Source organism: Miscanthus floridulus, chromosome 8 (assembly GCF_019320115.1).
Source record: "Miscanthus floridulus cultivar M001 chromosome 8, ASM1932011v1, whole genome shotgun sequence".
Classification (NCBI taxonomy): Eukaryota; Viridiplantae; Streptophyta; class Magnoliopsida; order Poales; family Poaceae; genus Miscanthus; species Miscanthus floridulus.
In genome coordinates, this window is record NC_089587.1 from 51,292,835 (window position 1) to 51,303,954 (window position 11,120).

The 11,120-nt window shown below is 49.2% G+C and overlaps 1 protein-coding gene across 1 annotated transcript; it reads right to left on the reverse strand.

The window, feature by feature from the left end:
* Positions 1 to 580: 580 nt before the first annotated feature.
* Positions 581 to 2,690, reverse strand: LOC136471993 (polyphenol oxidase I, chloroplastic-like). Its single transcript, XM_066469736.1, has 2 exons — positions 1,735 to 2,690; positions 581 to 1,628 (listed from the first exon to the last, which is right to left on the reverse strand). The coding sequence occupies exons 1-2, from the start codon at positions 2,653 to 2,655 to the stop codon at positions 684 to 686; spliced, it is 1,866 nt and encodes a 621-aa protein (XP_066325833.1). The 5' UTR covers positions 2,656 to 2,690; the 3' UTR covers positions 581 to 683.
* Between the last annotated feature and the right edge of the window lie 8,430 nt (positions 2,691 to 11,120).

Genomic DNA, 11,120 nt, shown 5'->3' on the forward strand with positions numbered 1-11,120 from the left:
AAGGTATAGAGACCCTCGGTTAGCTAGACAATCTAAGCCACATAACATTTTACAGAATAAGAAAATGCATAATGTTTAAGTTGTAATTTTTTTCATGATACTTTCAAGGATGAATGCACTATTCAAATATACACACTAGCTTGGAGGGGGCGCGATAATCTTGAACAATTGAGTTGAACTTTCAGATATCACCCTTGCATAAATGACCATTATCCTGTAGGAACGCATGAGCATAGATTACCATGTTGATTTCCATCAAATAGTAGTAGAGAATCTGATTCTGTTAATGTTGTTTAGTCCGAAAAATTTCTTTAACAACTTTCTTCTACAACAGACTTCTAATTACACGCAAACAAGAACTCAGCGTCTCGATTTTGGCTTAACAACAATATTCGTCCAAAACCAAATAATATCTAGTGAAAATTATATTTCGCTAACGTTACTATGCACAGGCACTCACCTAAGCTAGTAGATATAGAAGATAAACGGATATAGATCGAGAAATCGACCATGGGCTCGCTCCTTCCTAAATAAAAAGCACAATGCAATCAGCCGGTACACCCTACCGGCAACGGCATAGTGTCCCAATCTGTCTCAGTTTAGCATGAAACGATGGTCCATGAATGACCACAGAATCGAGTACATACGTACGGTGCTTGACCGCTAGCAGCAGCAGCTAGCTACTAGTTTCGATTCTTGATGGTGGGGCGAACGTTGATCGTCACCTTGGCAGCTGTGCGCGGCACGATTACGACGTCGACGGTGCTATCGTCCTCAGCGTCGAGGTCGTACAGCACGTCGGTGATGCAGAGGGAGACCTTCCCCTTCCGCGTCCCGCCGGCGCCGGAGCCCGGCACGACGGCGAAGCTCCCGGCGTACTCCTTGTACTGCGGTCCCACCTGCAACGCCTTGTCCGCGGGGACGTTGATGGCCACGTCGAACTTGTTGTTCGCCTGCGGGTCGAACTCGACGCCGTCGATCACCAGCAGCTGCTCCTTCCCCGCCTCCCTGGCCGGCACAGCCACGGCCGGCACCTCCACGACCTGGCCCTTGGTCAGGGCGAGCGGGAACACCGGCGCCGCCGCCGACGACCTCGCCGGCGCGCCGCTGTCCTTGCCGTGGGGCACCAGCGTCGTGATCTTGGGCCGCAGCCACGGCAGGTCCCTGTCGACCTCGACGTCGTACGTGTAGCCGAGGTCGCGCGTGTCCAGGACGTCGCGGAACTTGATGCGCACCTTCCGCGGGCTCTTGACGTCGTCGTAGAAGACGAAGCTGGCGTCGAGCCAGTCCGTGTCCGTGATGCCCTGCCCGCCGCCGAGCCTGGTGGACCAGAGGTGCCACATGCGGTCCACGTTGGCGTGGTGCGAGTAGAAGAGCGGGTCCCGCCCCGCCGACCCCAGGAACCCCATGTCGTTGTTGCAGCTGTACGCGCCCGGCTTGCTGTGGTTCGGGACGCCGCCGGAAGCTTCGCTACAAGTCGCCGTCGCCGGCGTCGGGCCCGCCTTGCCGACCCAGACGTGCACGGCGGTGTGCGCCATCCGCTCCAGCGAGCCCATGCTGCTCGTGCTTGACCCGAGGTCGGTGCAGTACTTCTCGCCCAGGAACGACTCCGCGCCCTTACGTACTTGCTGCCAGCAGTTCCGTCAAAATGAAACCAAAGGTGGTCAATTAGCTCACATGCTGTACACGGCGGAGTATGTATGTATGTATATATGTATATATATATACACACACCTGGTTGTATACGGTGCTCAGGTTCTTGTTAACAAGTTTCTTGTATTTTTCGTCGTTTGGGCCCTTGAAAGGGATGGGCTCCGCATCCTGGTCGTTGAGGTAGTCTAGGTCGATCAGCGCGTCGAGGTTCGCCGGGTTCCGGTTGGCGTCGTACAGCGGGTTGCTGGCCGTGGAGCCCTCGCTGAAGAGAGGCGGCACCACCATGCCGGCGGGGGCGTCCCAGTTCCAGAACGGCAGCGCGAAGGTATCGTCGCCGATGAGCTGCCCGAGGGCGCGCTCGTAGAAGTAGATGTACATGCGGTGCCACGGCGCGAAGATCCACGAGAAGTGCACGTCGAACGTCGGGTCGTCCTTCGCCGCCGCCGCCGAGCGGGACGACGACCGGTGGTAGCTGTAGTAGCTGTCGCAGTAGGCCTGGTGGATGGCCGCCTGCGCCGCGAAGCTCAGCGGGTTCGACTCCGGCAGCGCCTTCATCTTCTCGACGGCCTCCTTGTACTTCTCCTGGTATTCCCGGCTCAGGAGATGCACCGGCTGCCGGACGCGCGTCACCTTCGCCTCCGGCATGAAGTCCACCACGGGGGCCGTCGCCGACACCAGAGGGCACGGCAACACCCCTTCCGTGTCCGTGCACTGGACGGTGTTCTCGTTCACCTTGTCGGCCCTGGTGCACTCGGCATCCGCGAGGCCCGGGTACCAGGCGAGCCCGGCGGCGACACCGGACAGGCCGTTGAGCATCACGTCACGCCGGGGCAGCCAGAGGAGGCCGTCAATGGCGCCCCGGCCGCCGCCGCCGGTGGCCCTGCACGACACCGTGTGGCATCGGAACCTGGCGGCGGCGGTCTTCTTCTTGGACGGGCATGCAGAGGGCGCCGAGACGAGGGTGCTGGAGGTGGCGGAGGCGCTCGCCATGGAGCCGTTCATGTCTACGCGAGACTACGAGATAGCAGTGGTCTGGATTTGGACGTTGCCACACACATCCATCCATGCCCAAGGCCAGTATATATAGTGCAAGTCACTACCGGAGACGACTTCTTTATCGAGTGTCCTAAACTTTGCCGAGTGTTTTTATCGAACGTTTGGTAAAGAGGCTATTTGTCGAGTGCCAGAGAGAAAGCACTCGGTAAACAACTGGCATTCGGCAAATAGGTAGTTTGCCGAGTGCCGAGCACTCGGTAAACAATAACACACGGCAAAGACCAGGATTGCCGAGTGTCGGGCACTCGGTAAACCAGAACACTTGACAAAGGGCCGCCACCGTTAACGGCTGGCAGCCGCCGTTAACCCTTTGCCCAGTGTCTTCTCCTGACACTTGGCAAAGCGCTGATTTGCCGAGTGTCATTTTTTGACACTCGGCAAACCATTTTTTTCTCACTTTTGACCTCCAAACTTTTTCTACAGTCCTCATACAATACCTGGTACTCCATGTTCCAATGTGGCACATTTCTCGGACTTTTTCTATATTTCTTTAATTTATTTTATTTAATTGAATTTTCTTGAATAATTCAAATTACAACTGCTAGTCATTCGAATAATGAAAAAAAATGAATGGAAAAATAATATTCATGTTATTTAGTATAATGTGAGGCCATATCCAGGAACAGGCCACCAATTTCGAACATCTTGTTCACGAAATATGACCACGAACTTGCGGTCAAGATATTTTTAAATTCTATAAAAAGCAAACGAACACCGAAAATCTTGAAACTTGTCGAGATGTCATGATATCATATGTGGAGGTTGTGATAAAAAGTTGAGAAGGTTTCGCGCAAGTTGTCACGTACGATGCTTGCAAACCGAAGAATCATGAAGTTGGGACCGCCAGTCCGGGTGGCACTCGGCAAAGAATTTTAAAAAGACTTATGTGGGTCTGTGAGGGCAGTCTATGTCCTAGAAAAGCTAACAGATGTAAGCGGGTCTGGCCTCATAGAGGCGGGACGTTACAGAATGGTATCAGAGCCGGCTCTCGCGGTTTCATAGGCGCGTGTGTCGTAGTTGCGCAAGTATGGTGCGCATGGCTGGAGTGGTCCTAGAGTGGTCACACAGCATGGCACATGCGCTGGCACTGGACACATGGATGTGGCTAAGAGGGGATGTTCCTGGCTTAGGATTGACCGACGAGGACGTCGGTCTCTTAAGGGGGTGAGGATGTAACATCCCGGCCCAAGGCTTAACAGGATTAATATGATACTCATACCAACAAGTTGTAACTTCTTTTCCGGAGGCCCATCTCTAAAGAACTCTGAGGTTAAGCATACTTAGCCTAGAGCAATTTCAAGATGGGTGACCGATCGGGAAATCTTTCCCGGGTGCACACGAGTGAGGATAAAGTACGCAGAAAAGACTTGTGTGGGTCTATGAGGGCAGTCTATGTCCTAGAAAAGTTGTTAGATGTAAGCGGGCCCGATCTCATAGAGGCAGGACGTTACAAGGAGCACTTCCCTGGCCTGGTTTAGTACACCGGAGTGACAGGGCCGGCCTACTCGTTTGACCACTACGCCGCCGCCCCTGATGCTGTAGATCAGGACCGCAGGGTATTCAACAACAAGGTGGAGTGGGTGAAGCAAGAGCTGCTGTGGGTAAGTCTTCCTCGTACTACATTGCTCAATACATCGTATTCATTGGACATTCTTAAAATAATAAATGGATACATCGTGTTTGTATGCAGGAGTTCTTTAGATGCCAGAACAGACATGAGGCCAGGGCAGATGTGGTGGCTACCAAATGCTGCAAAAAACTGGTCGTGGACATGCATTATGAGGCACGCATCTAGACCGTCATAACTTACCACAGGACCGTCCTTGGAACGAAGGTCACCAAAAGGGACGCAAGCACCATGACGCTGACACGGGACCAGTACCTACAGGTAAACACAGAACATTAATACTGATTCCTTTTGAGATTAAGTAGGATTAATTTTATCTTCTGATATGTCATGTACTTGATGGCCTGTAGATGATTCTTTATTGGTGCACCGCGCATCCCCAGTGCTGGGTACAGATGGTGGACAAGTGGTGCTCACGCAAGTGGGAGGAGACGCACAACTTGTGTCGGGAGCGGCGTTTGATGATGCCAGGTGTAGCACACCATCAAGGCAGCCGCAGCCTCAGTGGATACGCAGAAATATGGGTACGCGAATTCATTTATTTATTCTAACGCTCAATTCTACATGATTTCTAATCATCTTGCTGTTTTTCTTGCAGTTGGCGTCACATGGTGGCCAGCCTTGCTCCATCTTCAAGGCATTTGCTATGGCCCACAAGGGCAAGGTGACATCCGACGTCGACTGCAACCCAGAGGATGGGCCCGAGGCGTACAGCAGTGCGACCGTCCACAACCGCCTCAGTGAGTACACATCGATGGCAAGGGAGGTCCATGGGCCAGAGTATGATCCGAGCACTGAGGACCTTGATGGAGAAGTCGTCATGAGGGTGGGAGGAGGCAAGAAGCATGGGCGGTACTGGATTGGCGACGGTGCAATTGACTCGGCCGCTACTCCCAGTCTCTCCGAGATTTGAGCAAGAAGCACGAGCATGAGCCCGGCCATACGACCTCGGCAGGACACTTCATACCACCAGGTGGAGGCACTCGAGGTTATTCCTGGTTTATTCGTTTTATTAGTTTTTTCATACCTTTCTTTTGTATTATTGTAACATTGAGGTGAATATATTGTAGTCCCAGCTGGAACAAGAGAGGAGGATATGAGAGCAGATGCAGGCGAAGATAGAGAGGGTGGAGGCTGAGTGGGAGGCCGAGCAGTGGAGGATGGCGGACATTCTTCAGTACATGCAAAGTCTTAGCGCCGCTACGGGTGTAGTTCCACCACCTTCGCTATTCGCTCCACCTACACCTCCACCTCCTCACTATTCTACTCCTGTGAGTATAAATGTTTTAGTTTATATGTTCATGCTTTCGGTCAAACCTAGTGAAGTATGAAAGTTTTATTCATGTATGGTATATATTTATCTTGTCTCACACATGCAATCTCTTCACCTTTGTGCAGAATCAATCGGCGGCATCGAACGATCCTCATGCTTCAGCGAATCCTTCACCAAATCAGTCTCATTGGCCATCTTGGTGATGATACTTGTGGTTGTTAATGATACTTCTATTTGCAATTGTGGTTGTAGATGATGGAGCACTTGGATTACTTGTGAACTTATTTGTGATATATTGTGAGATATGTGACGTTTGTGATATATATGTGACGTTTGTGATATATATGTGGTGTTGATGATATATATGTGTTGTTGATGATATATATGTGATGTTGGTGATGTTTGTTATATATATCTTCTGTTTGTTTGGATGGGATATAGAAAACAAATAAAAAGGCAGTTTTCAGTCACTTTGCCGAGTGCAATGGCCATGACACTCGGCAAACATCACTACCTGAGAACATGCTTTGCCAAGTGCAAAGGCCATTGCACTCGGCAAACATCACAGATTAGCCGAGTGCCACGGGCAAGGCACTTGGCAAAGGTCGCCTGTTTGCCGAGTGTCTTGCCGGTGGCACTCGACACAGTGCCACCTTTGCCGAGTGTCTGAGTCAACGACGCTCGAAAAAGCGGCGACCTTTGCCGAGTGCTTGACCTTGACACTCGACAAAGCCGCCGTCATGGTGACGCTCGCCGTCACGGCGACTTTTCTTTGCCGAGTGTCAAATTAGCACTCGGCAAAGGCTTTGCCAAGTGCCCGATAAAGTGCACTCGGCAAAGAGGTCTTTGCTGATAAACTGTTTACCGAGCGCCCTTTGCCGAGTGTATATCGGCCTTTGCCAAGTGCCTGAGGCACTCGGCAAAGAAGCTAAATCCGGTAGTGAGTGTGGACTACGTGGGCATGCATACCCCTGCATCTCCACCATCTCGGTTCTTTACACTGGTTATCTAGCAATTTGCATCTGCGGGTGCAACCCTAATGATGTCATGGATTGATATAGATATGCACAAAATCATGCTTCACAAGCCAAACTAGTTGTGTGGATGCATTACATCCTCACCCACATATTACCCACTGGTAAAAGGTAAAACGCTTAGTATGTCCATGGTGAATGTCATGAAAAAAACCCTGTTGGGCCTCCTCTCCTGCAAGCATATCCTCCAAGGTTCAATGTAACAAAGTTTAGTTCTTGACAACCCCTTGGGCTAAATGGGTCATAGTAGCTTGGAAAATTGGCCTAACAAGATTTTGAGACCTGTTGAGGCTCTCTTCTATGTACAATCTATTTTGTGCTCTTACGACATCTCTAGCAACCCTCAAATCAGGGTCCCTACTTTTGTCTAAGGGCTCCCCTACTTTTGATGGCCCTAATTTTTTACATCTGCACATCAGTAGAAGCCTTCAAATCCATTCCAATAGACACTAACATTTAGGACCCAATCGCCATTACTTGTTCTTCTACTCTCATGTTCATCCCTTTGCTCTTATCGACTGAGCTAGACATGGACCGAGAGGAGGACGAGGATCCACTGAGGGAAGCTCGGGCGGGAGTTGTCCCGCAACGAGGACGAGGATCCACCGAGGGTAGCTTGGACGGGAGTTGTCTCGCGATAGAGGATAGCCTGATGTCCCCGCGCCGAGAAGGACGAGGATGAGTCCAGCTCATAAGGGCCCGAACAGGGGAGGAGGATGAGTATTTGCCATGCCTTGTCGGGGAAGGGGAGGGTAGCCCAAATGGTGAAGAGGAGGTCGTGGATCCACGTCGGGGAGGGGATATAGGAGGCTGCCGGACAGAGAACTCGCGCCAGTGAGCCGTGCAGAGCAGAGCAACGACCCAACTATAGTAGAGGGAGGGGATGGCGGTGAGGGGCTTGATCCATGGGGAAAGAAGTCAAAGGCTATGCAAATCGACTGCGGATGAGGCGGGGGAGGTCTGTTGGGGCGTCTTTGGGGGTGGGGAAGGGCGGCGCCAAACTTGGAGATGGACGAACAACAGCAGCGGCGCGCGGCATAGTTCTGGCACCGGAACGGAGAAAAAGTGCGCACGTGGGGTGGAAACATGTCAACTACCACATGGGGGCCAGGGGAGACGCCCACAGGAATGAGGGTCGTGGAGGCAGATTTGAGGGCCTGCTCATTTTGAGGACTCAAATAGGAGCCCTGCTGGACATGTGTTTTTAACATGAACCCTTAAACTTTAGTCTAGGAGCATGTTTGATGGTCCTGCTGGAGTTGCTCTTAGCCATCAAGCAGACCTTACGAAAGATAACTATTTTATGTCATATTTCTAATAATTAATTAATATACATAGAACACAAGACACATATATACTCGGCATCGTGGTTAATGTAAGATACTGAGTGGAGCATAAGGTGTGTGAATATGATCAATCTTGCCATTAAAACATATAGCAAATTCACATGCGCCTAACGAGTGGCAATATAGTTGAGCGTTGAAAATTTTGCCATGAGTCCAGATCTCCACGCACCTCCATGCATCAAGCTAGCTAGAGCCCCTTTGTGAAGCACCACACGTGGTGGCACCGATCTTAATTAAAATAAAGCATTCATGCATCGTAAGCAGCAGTAGCAGGGGGTTGTACTTGTACGTGTGCGGCCAATCAGTACCCATCAACGTTGCGAATGCATGTGGATACTGCTTCCATTACTCCCTTCGAAAGAGGTTTGTTGCGGTGCAGGAGGTACCAGCTAATAACTACTCCTACGTACAGGAAAATTTGAGTTACTCTCCTTGGTTCAGTGGTAAAATTAGCATATATTGCCTCCACAGGTTGCCAGGAGGCAACTTTGTTGACGTGTATGGTATGGTAGAACTGTAAAATCTAGCTATGCAACAGCCCAAGCAAAGGACGAAACATTATCCAATCCATGCTCACGCAGGCTGGACAAATCGTCGAGCGATCTGTCTTGTATGGGGAATCCTATCTTTTTTGTCAATGTCGGTTGCTCTTCCTTGCCTCACTTGCACTGCCATTTACCGTATTTCTCTTGCAGTCGAGTGTAAAAATTAACGAGTCCTTTTTTATGTAGCACAAATCGATATTGGAAATTGTGAGATTCCTAGCTGGTGATGTCAAAATGGAGGACGCGATGAGGTGAACCGCGCGACTGTATGTATGTATTCCTGAATCCTGACTACTTCGTGACTCACGCGTTGCAGACTGAATCAACGATTGAACAGGTAGAAGCATGTGGCGAAACAACGACATGCCAGGAGAGGAAGAAATAGCAGACATCGCTGTTGTCTGTCTGAGACCGAAAAGTCCTTAACTTCTCGTAGCGAAAAGTAGCGAAATCAAAGGAGGAAATCAAACTGCTTCATTGTCAACCGCTCCTTCATATTTCAAGGAAGCTTTATTTCTAGACTAGAGTCAATTTATATTAATGCTAACTGTTTTTTTTCCTTACCTTCTCGGTCAAGATTCCTAGCATATTCTAGTAACCGTAGCGGCGTAACGGTCTTTACAACAACCAAAAGTTGAAAGCCAAATCGCATTCCTAATCAAACCATGCTTCCGTGCTATGCTATGCATCTTCGTTTTTGCTCCTCCCTTTCCCGAGCGAAAGCTGAAGTGTGGACTCGACCGACGCACGAGGGAGCGCAAGCACAACTGTAAAACAGCCTCAGCAAGACACAACTGCCGGGGCTTATTCGTCCGCTACTATTACTACTGCTTGCTTCCAGTTATGCATCTAGGGTCTGATTGGTTTGGCTGAGCTAGGATAGGTTTGTTGTGTGCAATATCAGTTTGTTTGATTGATCAGTAGTGCTAGCGCCCGGAGGTCTGCACGGACGCCCGCGCGCTGCACTCCGTTTCGCGTTCAACATGGGGCCCGCGCCGTCCGAGCGACAAGAGAGGAAGTGCGCGCGACGTCGTATGGACGCACTACCGGCGCCGGGAGAGACGATGCAGCAGAAGGTGGGGAAGAGAGATGCAATACCCGATTTACTTTTGAAACATCCAAATACAATAATTGCAACATACGTCTGAAGGCAGTTGAAACACTTGAAACATGCTTCTGAAACACTTGAAAAAACACCTGAAAACACTTAGAAAACGATTGAAACCATACGCATACAACATCTAAATAAAACGCATGCAACGTTTGTGTGAAACATATGCAACATCCGGATAAACACACTTGCAACGTACGTCTGGAAAACACAGATGAAAAATACCTCAGAAACATCTGAAACACTCGAAACATATGCTTGCAACATGCCTCTGAAACAATTGCAACATCCCCCATCTACTTTTGCAACATCTATATGAAACAGATGCAACATACATATTAAACACTTGAAACATACATATGCAACATTGGAGAGCGGAAGGCCTGGCTCGACGGGCCTGGCTGCATGCGAGTATGCAATAGGCCTGGCTCTGGCGCGTGTGCAGCGAACCAATCTCACAGGCCTGTGACGGTTGGAATAGGCCAACCAATTACGCCTGCAGGCCTATTTGCTTTGCTGAAATTTGACTTATACTGCTACTTATGCTGAAATATTGTAAGAAAAAATACTGTTCATTTACTGAAAGTACTGCTGAAGTAGTTAGTTAACATTTGACTTATACTCCTAGTTGTGCAATCTGGATTCTCTGACTTTCTTTAGAAAAGTCACAAGTGACTTTCTCTATGCCTGATGTCGTCCATTTGCGATCCAACGGTGGCTGCGCATCTCAGCCTCCCACTCCCAGCCTTCCCAGCCCAAACGTTCACACCAGCCCATATAAGGCCCATTTCGTGGCCGAGGAAGGTCATGCAGTTTACAGACCAGTGTAAACGTAGGCAGTTTAGTGCATAACGAAAATATTTTTAATGGTTCCATTCTAATAAATAAATTCCATCAATGGTGACCACTACAGCATATAAATGTTTGCCTTCAGCCAGAGAACTATCGAGGCTAAATACCAAAATAATATCCATTAAAGCAATCCATTAGCACACAGGTGCTCAACTGTCATCCCAAAAGAACAAAATGTCTGATATACGAGAGCAGCAACTAAATTAAACACCTAAAAGAAGTTCTTGATCGGCATGTCATCAATTTCACTAGGACCCTGCAAAGGCAAATGATAAATTAGAAAAGCAAAGAGAAATAATAACACTAGCTCTACAAAATTTAAGAGGAGCAATAGAAGTACCGTCATCAAATCTGTGAAGCTAGTGAATGCAAAGGAATTCTGGGCTTCATGACTACTGTCCAATAACACTTGAGTTTGTGCATCACCATCATTCTGGGCTTCATGAGTATTGTCCAACAACACTTGAGTTTGTACATCGCCACCATTCGCTTCATGCTGCATAAAACGTACGTCTTGTTTTTTTAGCAAGAAGTAATAAACTACGACACTATATTGCAAGTTTTCAGCAACATACATTAGAATTATCTGGCACTTTCTTTTTGTACTTTCGTGTCTTGTCAAG

Bases quoted from the DNA above. Each gene is read 5' to 3' on its own strand.
- LOC136471993 (XM_066469736.1), bottom strand. From the start codon at position 2,655: ATGAACGGCTCCATGGCGAGCGCCTCCGCCACCTCCAGCACCCTCGTC. The intron at 1,629-1,734 runs GTGTGTGTATAT...AACTGCTGGCAG, and splicing joins TGAGCACCGTATACAACCAG to CAAGTACGTAAGGGCGCGGA.